This window comes from Phyllosticta capitalensis (genome assembly GCF_038381095.1).
Source record: "Phyllosticta capitalensis strain CBS 128856 chromosome Unknown BKA78scaffold_3, whole genome shotgun sequence".
NCBI lineage: Eukaryota > Fungi > Ascomycota > Dothideomycetes > Botryosphaeriales > Phyllostictaceae > Phyllosticta > Phyllosticta capitalensis.
Window position 1 is genome coordinate 1,996,994 of NW_027117441.1, and position 10,956 is coordinate 2,007,949.

General features: G+C 56.0%; 4 protein-coding genes across 4 annotated transcripts; 1 reads left to right on the forward strand and 3 right to left on the reverse strand.

Moving 5' to 3' along the window:
* Positions 1 to 622: 622 nt before the first annotated feature.
* On the reverse strand, positions 623 to 1,090 carry BKA78DRAFT_351164 (uncharacterized protein; the record flags this gene model as incomplete). Its single annotated transcript, XM_066891120.1, has 4 exons — positions 623 to 764; positions 871 to 913; positions 971 to 1,010; positions 1,085 to 1,090. The coding sequence occupies 4 exons, from the start codon at positions 1,088 to 1,090 to the stop codon at positions 623 to 625; spliced, it is 231 nt and encodes a 76-aa protein (XP_066746753.1).
* A 790-nt stretch (positions 1,091 to 1,880) lies between these two features.
* On the forward strand, positions 1,881 to 4,176 carry BKA78DRAFT_309471 (pyruvate kinase). Its single transcript, XM_066888032.1, has 6 exons — positions 1,881 to 2,201; positions 2,263 to 2,307; positions 2,363 to 2,409; positions 2,486 to 2,566; positions 2,614 to 3,651; positions 3,701 to 4,176. The coding sequence occupies exons 1-6, from the start codon at positions 2,081 to 2,083 to the stop codon at positions 3,950 to 3,952; spliced, it is 1,584 nt and encodes a 527-aa protein (XP_066746754.1). The 5' UTR covers positions 1,881 to 2,080; the 3' UTR covers positions 3,953 to 4,176.
* A 127-nt stretch (positions 4,177 to 4,303) lies between these two features.
* Positions 4,304 to 6,401, reverse strand: BKA78DRAFT_247768 (fatty acid transporter protein; the record flags this gene model as incomplete). The annotated part of the gene is made up of 2 exons (XM_066884323.1): positions 4,304 to 5,476; positions 5,553 to 6,401. The coding sequence occupies 2 exons, from the start codon at positions 6,399 to 6,401 to the stop codon at positions 4,304 to 4,306; spliced, it is 2,022 nt and encodes a 673-aa protein (XP_066746755.1).
* Positions 6,402 to 8,187: 1,786 nt separating this feature from the next.
* On the reverse strand, positions 8,188 to 10,183 carry BKA78DRAFT_293848 (uncharacterized protein; the record flags this gene model as incomplete). Its single annotated transcript, XM_066886260.1, has 4 exons — positions 8,188 to 9,201; positions 9,253 to 9,574; positions 9,627 to 9,922; positions 9,980 to 10,183. 4 exons carry the CDS (start codon positions 10,181 to 10,183, stop codon positions 8,188 to 8,190), a joined length of 1,836 nt encoding a protein of 611 aa, XP_066746756.1.
* Between the last annotated feature and the right edge of the window lie 773 nt (positions 10,184 to 10,956).

Consider the following 10,956-nt stretch of genomic DNA (forward strand, 5'->3'; position numbering starts at 1 on the left):
CTTGGAGGAACATTTCTTTCGTTGTTCGCTGTGGTAGAAGATAGTGTCCGACAAAGGAAGAGGCTGTGACCACATCTTATCAGAAGCGTCGTGTTAACTCCACTCAGGCCGGAATCGGAGGTGTTGGATTTTGGAACATCGATCGACCTACTTCCATCTCTTTTCATGCCACTCAGTCCCAGAAAGTTGTTCCAGATAAGTCGATTTTCAACTTTGTCGAGCTTTTTGATTTTCTGATTTCGAGGACTGTCGGCCAACTGGGAGCGAAATCAGCATTACCTCAACATCATCAGTATTCAGAAAATATCAGGCCACAGCCATGGAAGTCGCGTCAGTTGAGATGCTGCTGCCGTAGGTGAGAATGAGTCCATGATTGGATTCTTGCAAAGTTCAGAGCTGTAACAAGGTATCTTGAACCCCAAAACGCCACCCTTTCACAAGTCAAACCCAAGTTGGCCCAGTTGAGCAGCGTTTGTCAGCGACACTGGTGCCATGTTCGCCAGCCTCCAAGCACCATCCCTCGCCCTATACAGAATTCGAATGAAAGGCCGCTCCCAAATCAATTGTTATGCGCATTGTAATATGGCGGGTGTCGCGTGTATCGCGGGGGATCGGGTGGTCTTTAGCGCTTGCGCTCGAAGTATCCGCTCGTGCTCATAATGGCGACGCTCTGGTCCATGAGGACTTCGCCGACCCAGAGATAGTTGTCGAGCCACTTCTTAACATTGTCAGATTGGGTCAAGCTCTCCGACTTGACACTAGGCCTACGAGTCCCAGAAGAGCGGGAGGATGTCAGCGCGCTGTTGATTATGGGGTGGAGAGAGAGATGGCGACGTGAGGAGAGGTCAGGCAGCAAGCAGGAGGGCATACGTAAGGCCGGTCGAGCGCTTGACGCCAGCGAGGAAAGCGGAGACTGGATCATGTTAGAGCGAGCGAGGTCGGGAGAGGTTTTTGATTAATGGGCGCGCACAGAGGACAGCGTCGAAGGCGTAGTGGGTCAGTCGTCCGAGCTGCAGGTGAGGTGGTGAGCGCGTGGTGTTTTGGATGCCGCCGGCGGGTGGAGGCGGGTGGAGTGATGACTTACGACCATGATGGCTGCTTTGTTTCGGAGATGGCAAAGGGGTAGATTAGAGCGGGCTGTTCAGCGACACGGCGAGAGTGGCGAGCAGAGTGATGCAAGGTGTCGAAAGTGGGCGACGAGAGAGTACGAGGGAAGAGAGAGGCGCGGCGGCAGTAAGAGGTACATGTAGCAGATGGTTGGCCGGCTGGAGCGATCCGAAGCGGGCGGCGGGCGGGCAATCGGGCGGTCGGGGACGGCGCTCGGGCGTCGGGGAAGCGTGCCTGGCAGGGCCGGGGCGGAGCTCGAGCCAAGAGGATGAGGGGGCGGAGCTGAGATAAGCGCCAAGCGAGAGCTCTGGCCCTTAGCTTAATCCAGGATAGCTTACCCTTACCGATCCCTGCACCACCGTCTCTGCAGTAAACCGGAAAGGGAAAAGGTGAGTCGGAAAAGTGCATTCAATGGTTCCGCCGTTGTGACGGGCCCAGGGCCGTTCCGCCGTCAGTTTGGCTGCGACTGCTGATGTTTGGTGTGAAGCCAATCGTTGATCGTCGTCTAGTCACGGTGCCTCTAATCAAATCCACGGCGTTGGCTGGCTGGCTGGGCACTGGGCAGGTCTGAGCGACGGTGGGGTTCCATTGAGCTCGCCCTGGGCAGTTGAGGTCAACAATAATTGAATGCACAGTGAGAGAGAAGCTGACCTCAGGTTAGAAACAAGTGATAAACAAATAAACATGGCGCGTAACATTGCGCAGGCCCTCAATCCTCGTGTGGGATACAGTCTTTTGGGCAGGCGGGCCCAACTGGTGAGTCCAGGTCGTCCAGGTCGAGCGTGTCTCGGACCCTCCAAGAAAAAAAACCCGCCCGCTCCCCGTCGGAGCTGCCCATCCCACCACATTTCTTCTCCGACGCCGCAACCCACCTTTCCCCTCCGCCTCTGCCTCGTCCTCTTTTACCACGACACTCCCACCCTCTCTTGCAAGACGCACTTCAACCTTTCTCTGGATTCCCCCTCTTAGAAAAATGGCCAACGCTCTCGACCACCTCAATGCCGGCCGCACTCGCGTCGAGTGGCTGTCGCAGCTCAACACTGAGTACCGCCCCGCTAAGAATTACCGCCGCACCGCCATTATTGGCACCATTGGTAAGTCTTCTTGATTCCTGCTTGATTCCTGCTTGTCGCAAGCTAACAAACTCTCAAACAGGCCCCAAGACCAACTCTGCTGAGAAGATCAACCTCCTCCGCAAGTGTTAGTTTCCGCAGAAGCTCTCACATCCTTGAACTACAATGCTGACACAATCCAGCTGGTCTCAACATTGTTCGCATGAACTTTTCGCACGGCTCGTACGAGGTAAGGAATATCTGGGCCGCAGCATGTTCAACATGCTGGCGAGTTGAAAAATCAGAAATGGCTGACGTCTCCGCAGTACCACCAGTCCGTCATTGATAACGCCCGCGAGGCCGAGCGCACCCAGAATGGCCGCCCTCTCGCCATTGCCCTTGACACTGTACGTACCTCGCTCTTCCTCCAATGATTTGCCTAACAGTCGCACAGAAAGGCCCCGAAATCCGCACGGGTAACACCGTCGGCGACCAGGACCACCCCATCAGCGCTGGTGACGAGCTGATCATCACCACCGACGACAAGTATGCCACGGCCTGCGACAACAAGATCATGTACGTCGACTACAAGAACATCACCAAGGTTATTGAGGTTGGCCGCGTCATCTTCGTCGACGACGGTGTCTTGTCCTTCACTGTCGAGGAGATTGTCGACGAGCAGACCCTGCGCTGCAAGTGCGTCAACAACGGCAAGATTTCCTCCAAGAAGGGTGTCAACCTGCCCAAGACCGACATTGACCTTCCCGCTCTCTCCGAGAAGGACAAGGCCGACCTGAGGTTCGGTGTCAAGAACAAGGTCGACATGGTCTTTGCCTCGTTCATCCGCCGCGGCAGCGACATCAAGGCCATCCGTGAGGTCCTTGGCGAGGACGGCAAGGAGATCCAGATCATTGCCAAGATTGAGAACCAGCAGGGTGTCAACAACTTTGACGAGATTCTCAAGGAGACCGACGGTGTCATGGTCGCCCGTGGTGACCTTGGTATCGAGATCCCTCCCGCCCAGGTCTTCATCGCCCAGAAGATGATGATCACCAAGTGCAACATTGCCGGCAAGCCCGCCATTTGCGCCACCCAGATGCTCGAGTCGATGACCTACAACCCCCGCCCCACCCGTGCTGAGGTTTCCGACGTTGGTAACGCTGTCCTTGACGGTGCCGACTGCGTCATGCTTTCTGGCGAGACTGCCAAGGGCAACTACCCCCAGGAGGCTGTCGCCATGATGCACGACACCTGCTTGCTCGCTGAGGTCGCCATCCCCTACCTCAACGCCTTTGACGAGCTCAGGAAGCTCGCTCCCGTCCCCGTTCCTACCACCGAGACTTGCGCCATGGCTGCCGTCTCTGCCTCTCTCGAGCAGAACGCCGGTGCTATCCTTGTCCTGACCACCAGCGGCAACACTGCTCGCCTGGTCGCCAAGTACCGCCCCGTCTGCCCCATCATCATGGTCACCCGCAACGCTGCTGCTGCCAGGGTAAGTTTGTTCCTCATTCCACGCAAAGCTCACTGCTAATGAATACTAGTATTCTCACTTGTATCGTGGCGTCTATCCCTTCTATTTCCCCGAGGAGAAGCCCGACTTCAAGAGCGCTCCTTGGCAGGAGGATGTCGACCGCCGCCTCAAGTGGGGTATTATGAACGCCATCAAGCTCGGCGTTCTCAACCGCGGCGACGCCGTCGTCTGTGTCCAGGGCTGGCGCGGCGGCATGGGCCACACCAACACTCTCCGCATCGTCCCCGCTCAGGAGGACCTCGGCCTCGACCAGGAGGCTTAAGTTACTAATCGACCCCAGATGAAAGAACCCGTTTACTACATTCTTAGTCGCTACATTGAGGAGCTTTGAGTTGCAAGAGCGTTCGGTGGGGAAAACACAATGTCGACAGAAAGCAGGGACCAATGAATGCTGAAGGGTCCAGGGATTGTTTGACGAGGAAATGGAGCCCGCATTAGAAGGATCTGAAGGGACAGGAGTCACGGGATGTTTTAACGATTTCGATTGAATTCATGAAAATGCTTCACTTCATTGCTGAAATACCCAATGCCTTGGTGTCGACATACAAAGACGTGATGTCTAGACCATCTCCTTTCTATGCTCCTCGTGACATTGTCCAAGCCCTTCAGTCTATCAAAGCTTCACTCCTCCACCAATCAACCTGTCGTACTCCCGCTTTCCAAACCCTTCGTATCTGCCTTCACTCAACCAGTATAGCCTGTCTCCAGTCTGGGCAACTGCATCTGGATCAATTCCCTCCTTCTGCAATACGTGCTTCTGCAGCTTATTGGTCCCGGTCACAGACAAAGCCTTTGTAACCCGGACGAAGATGGGGACAGCATACTTGGGCAAACAATCCCTCGCATGCTCCGCCAACAAACTCAACCTCTCCCTCTCCCACCTCTCATCCTTGCCCTCGGCCCCTTTCAAACACACAGCCGCACACCCGGCACGACCCTCAGTCCCCGGCACCTTGACACCATAAACGGCGACATCATCAACAACATCGCCACCGTCGCCCGCAGCCAGCAGCCCCGCCACCTCCATCGTCGCCACGTTCTCGCTCTTCCAGCGAAACGTGTCGCCCAGGCGGTCGACGAACCACCAGCGCCGCCGCTCGTCGGCGCGCAGCACGTCGCCCGTCCGGAACCACGCGTCGCCCTTGTCGACGACGTCGCGCGCGATCTTGTCGGCCGACGCCCGCTCGTTGCCAAAGTACCCCTGGAACGTCTGCCGCGTGTCGTTGGCCGGCAGCCGGAAGAGCAGCTCGCCGGGCTCGTTGGGCGCGCAGGGGACGACGAAGTTGTCGTCGTCGCCATCGGTACTTCTTGCTCTTAGCAATTCGCCCGTCTCGCTGTCCACCCGCGCAACCAGCGACAGCCCCCTGCCGCGACGATTCCCAATCGCAAGCTTCTCGACGAGCGTGCCGGCGTATCCCACCGCCCCTGCCGTGAAGGGCCCCGTGCAGCGGTTCCACAGCGCGGCGGGGCCCTCGGTGGCGGCGTAGAACTCGCAGACGGTGGCGATGTTGAAGCGCGTGCAGAAGCGCGTCCACACGTCGGGCCGCAGGCCGTTGCCGAAGATGGTGCGCACGCGGTGCGTCGTGTCGAGGTTGGCGTTGGGGGGCGAGGCGAGGAGGTAGCGGAGCGTCTCGCCGACGTATTGAAGGTGTGTGGCGCCGGTGGCGTGTAGTGAGGGGACGAGGTGCGTTGTTGAGAAGGACGGGGCGAGGGCGAGGGTCGTGCGGGTTGTTAGGACGGCGAGGAGCGCGAGGAGAGAGGCTGACGTGTGGTAGAGGGGCATGGCCTGAAAGTGGTAATTCGTGTGTCAAGGTTTTGTGGGCTTTCAGGGGGGAAATTCGATTGCGACAGGGGTAACTCACCGTGAACACCACGTCCCCCTTCTTCAATGGCAACCAATAACCATTGAACTTTGCTGCGACTCTCGCCTTCCCCCAGCTGACTACCGCCGGCTTAGGCAAGCCCGTGGTCCCACTCGTATAAATCAAAATGGCCATGTCTTGGCTCTCTTCCACTTTGCGCTGTGAATCTTCTTCTCGAAACCCCTGCTCCGTCACTACATCCTCATCCCGCACATCCAGTCCAAACCTGACGACCGTCACGCGTTGCACATCCGTCTTGTTCTCACTCCCTACCCCATCAACCAGGCCCCTCCACACTTCCCCGCCTTCGCCATACTTTTCTCGGACGTTGCTCTCGCCGCCCACGAGCACCAGCCGCGCCGTCGACGCCCGCACGCAGTGCAGCAGCCCCGCCCCTTTCAGGTGGTAGTTGATGAAGGCGGGCGTCGCGCCCAGCGACCAGACGGCAAACCACGCGACGACGAAGCGCACGCCGTTGGGCATGTCAATCGCCACCACGTCGCTGTGGTGCACGCCATGCACGCGGTGGAGGAACCGTGCAAATGACAGCACCGCCGTGTACACGGCGCCGTACGAGTGCGCCTCAACGCGGATCCCGGCGCTGTCACACCCGTCCTCCTTGGACGATGATGGATGGTGGGGAATTTGCACGAAGACCTGGTCCCGCGTGCGCGAGTCACGCGCTGCGGCTTCCAGGTCGTAGAAGAAGTTGGCCCGCCCGCGTCGTTCGGTGCAGTTTGTCGAAACTACGGCGCGGGTGATGGACTGCATGAGCCAGGCGTCGTAGGAGAGGCCCAGGCGCGCGTCGAGGTACATGGAGCCTGTAAGGGCGGCGGCGGCACCGGCCATGGCTGCCAGCGCCGCGACGGGGACTGCCATGTCGTGTCAGAGGAGATCAAGATGTGTTTTTCCTGTGGTGGGCGTGGGCGTGAAGCAAACCTGGCATTGTTGCGAAACTTGATGATTTTTGGGGCGATGAAGAGATGCAATTTTGAAGTTCCCCGGCTCTTTCCTATCAAGTACGATAGTTTTACTTGAAGCGACAGCGTTTGAACTAGCTCTATTGTGTTGCCATGCCCGTGGCACAGTGGGTGACGAAAGAAATTGCTAATCCGGGAATCTCTGTCGCCAAGTTAAAACATGTAGAGACGTGGAGTCCTCAAGCGCTTAATGCGTTTAATATAGAGAGAATATTTCTCTTAATGGATAGTCACAGGGAGCATTCAAGCGCTTGCGTCTGAAGGTGGTGTGACGACTTGAAGCTGGGCCTGGGTTGAATTTCTTTCCTCACCTACTGTGGTGGGGTACATGTATAACAAGCCGCGGATCAAATACGACGGACCCGAGAGGCTGGCGGCCAACGACCAAACACCATGTTCGAAGAATTAGAAAGTAAAAGGAGGGGCGGCAGCGTTGCAAAACGCACGCAGCAACCGAGACGAGCAAGCGAAGAAGCACAAGCGCAGGACGGCAGACGCTCTATCCGTTCATGATGCGCAGCGGGGAGGCGAAAGAGACCGTTGATGGCAAAAGTAGCGATGGAGGCGGAGCAGAGCTGTGGAGAGCGGCACGCGAATGACGCGTGGTTTTCGCTTTTTGTTCGCTAAGCCCTACCATCTCTGTCCATCGAGTGCGCCCTGTCGATACGTTAATCTCCGCAGATGGCCAAAAGCCGGCGACGTCGAATGGCGAGCCTGCGAGTACGTCTGTACAGTTCATCAGTAGCTTCACTGCATGCAAGGGCGGCCGGCGGGCTTCCTGCCCCTTCCGTCGCGCGCCAGGCAATTCCGCTGCTACACGACGATTGCCTGTCGTTGTGCTGCGATCAGAGAACCAAGGTCTGCTGCGCGAGGTGTTCCAATTTTCGTATTCAGAGCACGCAACGATGCTCTGCGAGTTCGACCTTGATGTGGTGTGCTGAGGTCAGGATCAATAATATCCTTACGGCCGAAAGCTAGAGGAAGGTTAGGTACCTTGCCAAGTCGCCCCATTGTTGCTTTATTTATCTTCAACGACCGGACTTTTACTCGGACCGTTCAACTACATCGCTTTCAACAAGAGGACCATGTTCTTGGACTGCATGATCGTCGTTGTGGTGTCGCGAAGGGCCGAGTTTGTCGTTTCCCGAGATCTGTAGTGGCACAGCGACGTTTCCTGAACAGTTCGTCATCTGGATGTCCTGAAACTTGGCCGGTTTGTTCTTTCCTCATCTACTTCAAGCTCAACAAAAGAAAGTTAGGAAACATGGGCGTGTTACCTACTCTTTGGGGAAAGCACTTCGTCGATGCAGTCGCCTCTAGCTCTGGAGATCCTCACCAATGTCTCCAGAACATCCAATTTAAATACTCCTGTTCGTTCTGACTTCACCTTTCACAGTGATCAACCTATACAGTATTACTTTCCTCCGATTCTTCTGCCGGGTCTTCAAGCCGGATTTCAGGGTTCTCGGAATAGCAACTTTTATGGATTTCAAAGAGTCACTTTTACTGGAGATGATTGAAAATGAGTACATCAGAAGACGCTGCAACGCCTACCACCATCTGGTCATGTGTACCAAGCCCGCTGCCATTATCCAGGAAAGAACGAAAAGGACAAAAACTCGGTCGATCATTTCAACCCAAGACCTGGCGCAAGCTTACTCCGCAGACTGCCTTCGAAACGACGAGAACGACTCCCAAGCCGCCCTATGAAGACGCTTTTTCCTGGGCTCCCTCCTAAACAGTGAATCCGGCAACATGGGTTCAGCCATCGCGTTCGCCGTTACCCTGGTCGGGCTTCCTAGGGCCGGTTCTGCCGCTGGTACACCAGGCAAGGTTGCGAGATCGAAGCTCTCCTTGGAAGACCGGAGACGCTTGTTGCTTTTGCGAATGACGATGCCTCTTCTCCCTGACTCTTCGTCTCGCGGAGGGGGAGACTGCTGTTGCTGTTGCTGCTGCTGCTGCTGCTGCTCGTCTTCTTGCGCTGCCCTCTCGACATCCATGCTCGTCTGCTCGATCCGCTGCGTGCATGTTATTTCGAGCGTACATGTGCGAGGCGACATGGGTGGCGATGACATGGCGATACTGTCGCTTCCGGCGCTATCGCGCTTGCTGTGAGAGCTCCTAGTGCTGGTAGTGCTTCGGATGCTGTTGCGAGACTCAAGAAGCGGACGGGGCGTGCCAGCATTCGCAGCCACAATGTCCAAAGACGCGGGACGACTGCTGCTGCTCGGGCGCTCAATGAAGATTGCACGCGGTGGCGGCATGGGGCATGCGGAGACTCTTTCGGCATAGCCTATGAAGCCGCCGTCTTGATGGTCGTCATGCCCGCTGTCTTTGGACATTGTCCTCGAGTGCCACGAGTACGCACTAGGAGAGGTAGGAGACATTTTGCCCTCGAAATCGGCTGCCACTCTGATGAACCCGGTCCTGCTGTCCTTGCGGTCATAGGTATGATCGGACTTTGAAGGTGTGACTGAGATGTGAGGAAGGTCGACACTGATGTATGTTCCCTGTCTGTGAGCCTCTTCCATTGGAAGGATGCCCATCCCGGCTCCATAGCTGTTGAAGCCTCCTCTGATGAAGCGGTAAATGTCTCGCGACACGCTCGATATCTTTGGCTCGATATAACGCGCTGTGTATGGACGGAGGGCGGGAGCACTGGCGCAAATCTGCGCACTCAAGTAAGTTTATATCGTCGGAAATGGATGGCTTCCACTCACCAGACCAAGATACGCCTCCACAGTCGCAACCATAAACAGGTCGTAGGACGCCCAAGTTGTGTCCACGGCCAGCAAGGATTTCCACGTGAGCCACGTGCGCACGCACGCCGCGACGATGACGATGAAGCCTAGGCTGAACAGCGCACAAGTCGTGACGCGCTGTTGCAGTGGGAGCCTCATGCTCAAAACCGTCGGTATTGGTAAGACGGCAACCAGTGCATCTATCAAGACATTGATGATGCTGGCAACAAGATTGAGCACATTTTGATTGATGCAATGAGCGCCTTTCGGAGGAATCAGGCTCCAAAATGTCCGCATTGGGCTACCATTATCAGCACAAATATCTCAACAAAGGCTCGTGCCTGGCGACTTACATGCAAATCAGACATGTGGCCACGGTGATGAAGACCCAATTCGCAATGTTGATGGCAAAGGCTCCACGCAGGGTCCACTTCGCCCACCGTATATCAGGCGCCTGGAAGAGTCGCGAATAAAAGGCCAGCAGCGACTGGCGGGTGAAGAAGATGACGGTCGGAAAAATCATGCGCGCGGCCATACCGACCTTGATGGTCGGCTTGATGGTCGACAGTGGTACGTCCCAGATGTGCCGGTTCCAGTAAAACTGCTGAAACGCGAGTATGATGGCGGTGCTCAAGCCGATTGCAAAGACCTGTTCGACATTAGTCTTGCTGTAGAGAATGTGCCATGTGCAACTTCGAGCACTCACAAACGCTATGATCATGTATATGTCGTCGGAGCCAAACCACCTCTTGAGATATACTCGACTGTAAATGCGGAGGGCGAGCATGGCGAGGGATATGGATGCGAGGACGACGTTCAGAACGACAATCCCATTGCCTCTTGTTACGGGGTTTACGTAGTTCGGTTTCGGCCATTTGGCAATCTCGTCCAGCGGGTAAAGGCTAGCCATGAGAGCGACAGAAAGATGAAGAACGGAAGTAAGAAGAGAAAACAAACCAGAGCATAGGCTCGTGTGCTGTCGAAGGGGTGGAAAGTCGTGTTCAGCAATGTTGAAAGTGTCGACGGGAATATCAATCAGGAAGCTTGGAAAAGTGGTGTGTATTCGCAGCCCGGCACTTGTGGTCTGGCCATAGGTTGTCAAGCGCCCCCATCAAGCTAGGAGGAGAGTTGTCAGTCCAGTAGTACTTTAGCGTCCCATAAAAGCAGTTTTACCACCCCACAGCCCAGTCAAGTGAACGATATGCGCTGAAGAGCAAACCGGCACCAGAGAATGCACAGTACATACAACGACACCAAATAGAAGAGAACCGAGGCCTCGTCTCCTTCAGATCCAATCGTTGCGGGTTCGCATTTTCAATTCATGTCGAGATCTTTTTGTTGAGGTCACCGTGGCGGCGACTGGGTCGGGGACGACCAAGTGCTGGATTGCCAAATGGACACGCTTTCAAGTGCGGATCTGGTAAGGTCTGTCTGTCACATCCGAAAGATGGATGCTCGGAACACCTTTTTCCGTGGCCATTTCCCCATCAACAACATGCAAAGCGCCACAAGGGATGTTTTCGTCCATAGCTCCAGCCACATCCGTGCAAAAGGCGGCGGAAGTGGATTCGACCGCGGCGGAACTGGCCTTTGGCGCGCCTACAAAAGCCAAAGCAAGGTGACATTGTGGCGTTGGTGGGGAGCTAGGCGTAAACCACGACAACCTTAACCAAGAGCGGCGAG